General features: G+C 59.8%; 1 protein-coding gene across 4 annotated transcripts in view; it reads left to right on the top strand.

Annotated features, from left to right (window-relative positions):
* Window positions 1–258: 258 nt before the first annotated feature.
* The window catches only part of CTTN (cortactin), a 29,999-nt gene continuing 24,257 nt past the window's right edge, over window positions 259–6,000 (top strand). For 2 of the 4 annotated variants that reach the window (XM_053899339.1, XM_053899340.1), the window contains exons 1-2: window positions 260–393; window positions 4,917–5,058. In XM_053899339.1, the coding sequence (XP_053755314.1) occupies window positions 287–393; window positions 4,917–5,058 (249 nt within the window). In that variant the 5' untranslated portion in view covers window positions 260–286. Of the gene's footprint in view, window positions 394–4,916; window positions 5,059–6,000 lie in introns of those variants that run through there. The other 2 variants (XM_053899342.1, XM_053899341.1) reach the window with 2 other exon arrangements.

Genomic DNA, 6,000 nt, shown 5'->3' with positions numbered 1-6,000 from the left:
GGGGGATGATGCGTGTGCTCCTTCGCTTGCCTGGCGCGCGTTCCTTCCACCCGGGCCGGGAGACCTGGAATCCTCACCCGATCGCAGTCCGAGCGGCCGCCCCGCGGCACTTCCTCCTGGCCGAGGGCACGTCAGGCCTGTCGGGCGGCCCGCACCCGGGCGGAGCCCGCGTCGGCGCCGACGGAGGGCGCGGCCCGGGCCACGTGGGCGCTGGAGGCCGCTCCCGGCCGTGGGGTCCGCGGCGGTGGACCGCGGGGGCGCGGGGCGGGGCCTTGCCGGGACCCGGATGCGGCCCCGCCTCCCCGCCGCGGAACCGGAAGCGGAGCCGGGCGCCGGGAGCAGCGGGCGCGGCGGGGCCGGGACCGAGCGGGCCCGGACGGACCCCAGGCGGCGGTGAGCGAGCGCGGCCTCCTCCGGGGGGGGGCGGGCGGCTTCTCTGCCTCGTCCCTCGGGCGCCGCCAGCCCCGGAACGGGAAGGAAGCGGCGGTCGCTGCGGTCTCGCCGCTCTTCCGCTCGCGGTTTCGGGCGCGGGGGGAGCTCGGGCGAGGCGTCCCCGGGCCGGGCGGGCGGCTGAGGTGTGGGGGTCGGGGCTGCGGACCGGACGGGGGGGCGGGAGGGTGCGACGGGGGTGGGGGTGGGGGGCCTCGGCGCTGGAGGGGATGGGGGAGGCCCGAGGGGGAGGGGCCGGGGGTCTGGGCGAGGAGAGGGGCGCTGTGGGGGAGGAACGGGGTCGGGGGGAGGGGGGGGCCGGGGTCGGAGGGGCGGGGTCCCAGAGGCGGGAATCCGGCGGGGAGCGGCGGGGGTCGCGGGGGCAGGGGAGGGGCGGATCCGAGGGGTCGGGGGTCCTCCCGCAGCCCGCACCTTCCGCGAGGTTGTGCAATCAGGTCAGTGGGAGTGCGGCGACGTGCGCCCCTGCGGCAAGTTGCGAGGCTCTAAATTTGGGGCAGCCCCTCCTCTGGGTATGTTGGAAGTCACCGGAAAGGTGCTCTGGGGCTTTCTGCGTGTTCTGTTTCCATCGCTTGCACGTTACGGGCGCGCGATCCCCCCCGCTGGAGGGGCGGAGGGGGGGGGGGAGAGGGGACCGGGCTTCCTCGGGCTGGAATCCGTGGCCTTGTGGGGCCTCTCGGGGAGGAATGCCATTTTCCGCTGAGCGCAGTTCTGGAGGCCTCCCCTCCCCGGCCCGCCCTGCGGGCGCCGCGCTCCTTCAGGGATTAACCCCCTGGGTTCTGGCCGCGGGGTTCCGCCCAGCAGGCCCGGCCAGCCCGGGGCTGTCGGGCAGGCCCCTCCTGGCCTGCCCCCCTCTGACCGCCTGGTGAGTCACTGCCCCGGTGTCTCTCTGGCTCTCTCGGAAAAGCAGTCCCAGATCCTGAAGGAGCGGGAAGCGTCCTGAAGGTCACTTCCGGACCCAGGAATAAAGGGGGAGGGGGATGCCGACTCCGGTTTGACCCTAGGTCTCCCAGTCACTACAGCCTTTGCCTTCCAGTGGAAGCATTTGGACGGGCTCATCTTTAGAACACTTTTAAGTGCGTGCGTTTGGTGATTCAGACTTAGGTGGGTGCCGTGCAGCACAGGTAAGGTGCTCAGAAAGGGCGTGGTTGAGTGCGCGAGTCTTCCGGGCCCTGCCCTGCGTGGCACTGTGCCAGCCACGGGTGGACTGGGTCACAGTCCCTGGCCTTCACCTTGTGGGCGTGCACGCGGGCGCTCTGAGCAGAGGACGGCACACAGGCCCAGACCCCCCCCCCGCCCCCCCGGGGCATTCCTCTGGCGGGGCGCGGCATCCGGGACCCCTGTGTTGGCTGCTCAGATGCCTTTTCGCTCTCTGCCCCTCTGCCCCAGCGAAGGCAGCGAGGTTGCTGCAAAGTGAATTCTGTCCCATCATCTGAAACTTTGTCCTGTAGCGTTTCCCACTCTGTGTGGCAGCGCGAGCTGAGTTCATGCTGGTGTGGTGTCGGTGGGCACGTGTGACGTTTGCAAGGAAGGTCTGTTCACGGTGAACAGCGAACAGTGTTTCTGGGTGACCGTTTCACTGAGATATAATTCACATACCGTGTGGTTCACTCATTTAGAGGGTTCGATTAAGGGGCGACCGGGTGGCCCAGTCGGTTGGGTGTCCGACTTAGGCTCAGGTCGTGATCTCCCGGTTGAGGAGTTCGAGCCCTGCGTCGGGCTCTGGGCTGACAGCCCGGAGCCTGGAGGCTGCTTCGGATTCTGTGTCTCCCTCTCTCTCTGCCCCTCCCCTGCTCGTGCTCTGTCTCTCTCTGTCTCAAACATGCAATAAACATTAAAAAAAGTTTTTTTAAGAGTTCCATTAAATAGTTTTCTAGTCTAGTCACAGAGTTGAGCAGCCATCGGTCGCCACGATGAGTTTTAGGGCAATTCTGGCACCTCACGAAGAATCCCTGTTACCCTCCCTCCAGTGCCAGCAACCACCCGTGTACTTTTCGTCTCCCTAGACTTGGTCGCTCTGGACATTGCACGTACACGGGACTGTATAATACACTGTCTTGCGCTGCCTGGCTGCTTTGCTTCGCGTGTTTTCACGTCATCGTGTCGCGGGGCATCCGGCCTTCACTACCGTTTCTTGCCAGATCCTATTCCCTCCTACGAGTGGCTCACGTGGGCCGGTTACGTAACACGGGCGTTGGCATCGTGTTTGCTTTGGGGCTGTCGTGAAGGATACTGTGCGAGTTCCGTGCAGGTTGGTGTGCGGACGGAAGTTGTCGTTTCTCTCGCGTCTGACTCTGGGGGTTGGAACCCCTGGGTCATTTGGTAACTGTGTTTAAGCTTTTGAGGACCTGCCACACGGTGCCTCGCTTTGCATTCCCACCCGTGGGGTGAGGCGGCTCCGGTTTCTTCACACCCCCCTCGAAGTTGTTATTGGCCGTGTCTTTGGTTTCAGCCGTCCTGGAATGAGAGGCTCGGTATCTGCTGTGTCTTGAGTTGCGCTCCCTTGACGGTTCACCATCCCGGGTGTCTTTTGTGAGCTTAGCAGCTAGCAGCTTATGTGAGTAGCTCTCATATCTCTGGGGAGACGTCTATTCAGGTCCTTCCCCGTTTTGCAGTGTGGTCAAGCGTCCTTTATATTAATGCAGTTGCAGGAATTCCTGACTTGTTTTGGACATGGGACTAGGGAACAGTCTCCCCTGTTCTGTGAATTGTCCTCGCATTCTTGATGGCGGCTTCTGAAGCACAGAGTTTCACATTTCGTCCATTTTATCTGTTCTTTCCACTTCTTCTTCGTGCTAAGAACTGTTGCCAAATTGGAGGTTATAAAAATCTAGTCCTGTGTTTCCTTGTAAGAGCTTAATAGTTTACGCTTAAATGTTAGATCTTTGACCGGTTTTTGTGTGCGATGTGAGGTCGGGGGCCAAAGGCATTGTGTTTGGGTGTAAACCAACATGCAGGCTTTTATGTTTTCAAACAGTGATCCTTGCGATGTTTTTTAAAAAAATCATTTTTACTTTAGAATTTGGAGGCCTCACATCTACTAATTTGTTGTAGATGTGAGGCCATCACTGGCTGCTCTTGTGTGGATGTTTCTAGATGTTTGCCGATGACGGTAACAACTTCGGTACCTGGCGTGTGCGGAGCAGCCCGCAGAAGTTAGGGTGTCCAGAGGGGACTGGGGAGAAGGCGGGCGTGAACCGTAGGGTCAGGAACTCAGTAGGAAATGGAGCGTGAGGAAGGCTGGCAGAGCACCGCCGCTGTGGCTCCTGGTCTGTGACGCAGCTGCTCGCGGGTGTAAGCGGCGTGTGCTCGGGACTGGCTTGTTTCTAGGGAACGAGGGGACTTTCTTCCTCTGCTCCGTAATGTCCAACCGTGCGGTGCCTGTCGAGGCTGCCGTATGGTTTTCGGGAGTCGGTGGGGAGTCGGTGGCTTGACTAATTGGAGTCTTGATCTCTGTGCAGTAACCGTAACGTTCATTAGAAGTGCAGCCGGCTTCTCCCTTGCTCCCCGAGTCACCCCGCTTCTCATCCAGACAGCAGTCCCCGGGCTGTGTGTCTCCCGGCCGCATCACGGTCCCTTTCAGAGAGGTTTCCTTAGCTTTTTTATTTGTTAATGTTTATTTATTTTTGAGAGAGGGAGACAGGGTGTGAGCCGGGGAGGGGCAGAGAGAGAGGGAGACGCAGAATCCAAAGCGGGCTCCAGGCTCCGGGCTGTCAGCACACAGCCCCACACGGGGCTCGAACCCACGAACCTTGAGATCATGACCTGAGCCAAAGTCGGATGCTTAAACGGACTGAGCCACCCAGGTGGCCCTCTGTGTGTGTGTGTGTGTGTGTGTGTGTGTGTGTGTGTATGTGTGTGTGTGTGTTTTAACTCACAGTAGTAGATTTTATTACTTTTAACAATGTCTTTTTTAAAAAAAAAAAAGATTTTTTAACGTTTATTTATTTTTGAGACAGAGAGAGACAGAGCATGAACGGGGGAGGGGCAGAGAGAGAGGGAGACACAGAATCGGAAGCAGGCTCCAGGCTCTGAGCCATCAGCCCAGAGCCCGACGCGGGGCTCGAACTCACGGACAGTGAGATCGTGACCTGAGCTGAAGTCGGGTGCTCAACCGACTGAGCCACCCAGGCGCCCCAGCAATGTCGTTGTTGCGAAGGCCGACAGAAGATGTATGCTGGCAGGTTGCAGCAATAATGTCTGTTTGCACGGAGGGAAAACTTTATGCAGCTATAAATCTTTGGAGACTTGTTGTTTTCTGTATTTTCTCAATGTGTCCGGAGACCGGTTGAGCTTTTTGGTTAGTAGAGTGCGCTCCCTCCCTCCCTCCTCTCCGATTTCTTCCCAAAGCCGTGTGACGTGCGGGAGGAGGTCACGGATTCCCGAGAGGCTCTGCACGCGTGACGACTTGCCCAGAGAGGCTGGCGGCAGACGTCCTCCTGAGCTTTTTCTTCTTCATCGTGTTACAGACGGAATCGCTCCAGATGCCTGGAATTTCCTCATCGGATCACTGCGTTTCAGACAGGGACCTGTGAGCAGCCTTTCACCTTGGGGCGGGAAGAAAGGTCTGTGCCTTGTCGCCATTGTGTCCTCTCCCCTGGGGCCAGCGGGGTGAGTCCGTGAGCCGGGAAGGGGAGGGGATTCCCTTTGGGTCTGTCTGGACAGTAATTTGCTGGGAGGATGTTTTGTTGTTTACATAAAAAGTGAAGTCAGGAGGGCGCCTGGCTGGCTCTGTTGGAACAGCACGTGACTCTTGACCTTGGGGTCACCGCGTCGTGAGTTCGAGCCCCATGTTGGGTGTAGAGATTATTTGTGAATAAACGAGTCAATGACGTTTAAGAAGTCAAGCCCAGTTTCCATTGTGGCCTGTGGTTTCGAAAGAGAGCTCGAGCTGGGGAGCAGGAAGCGGGTGGAGGGTGGGCGTGGCTCCCAGGCAGGGTGTGAGGAGGCAGGCACAGGTGCTCTCTCTGCCCTCTGATGAAGCAGGCTTCCAGAAGGACCAGGGAAGGTGGGGCCCTGCCGTGTTGTCCTGATGGGTCTAGAACAACGGGCAGAGATCTCTTTCGCCTTCAGCTTCCGGGGAGAGTCGGCCTCACCGGCCCTCCCCAGAGACTCTGTCCTTTCATGTGACTGTCTCCTGTGGCCCGAACCGCAGGCAGCTGAAGTCCTGCAGTTGGGTGGCGTCTTTCCAGCTCGGGGCCACGGGCACACTTGACTGGAGACGAAGAGACGGGGGGCAAATCTCGCGACTTTCAGTCATCCATTCTTTCCTCTGTGAATGGGCGCCCCAGGACCATGGTCTGGTTTGCCCCTCCCGGGCTGAGAGTTGAGTCTGTTTGCTGTCTAAAATCGTGTCAGCAGGGGCGCCTGGGTGGCTCAGTCGGTTAAGCGGCCGACTTCGGCTCAGGTCACGATCTCACGGTTCGTGGGTTCGAGCCCCGCGTCAGGCTCTGGGCTGATGGCTCGGAGCCTGGTGCCTGCTTTGGATTCTGTGTCTCCCTCTCTCTGCCCCTCCCCCACTCGCACTGTGTCTCTCTGTGTCTCACAAAAACA

The sequence above is a fragment of the Panthera pardus genome, unplaced genomic scaffold, assembly GCF_024362965.1.
Source record: "Panthera pardus isolate Hobbes unplaced genomic scaffold, ASM2436296v1 HiC_scaffold_12, whole genome shotgun sequence".
Taxonomy (NCBI): domain Eukaryota; kingdom Metazoa; phylum Chordata; class Mammalia; order Carnivora; family Felidae; genus Panthera; species Panthera pardus.
Note: the sequence above shows the minus strand (reverse complement) of the source record. Positions and strands in the feature narration are given on the sequence as shown.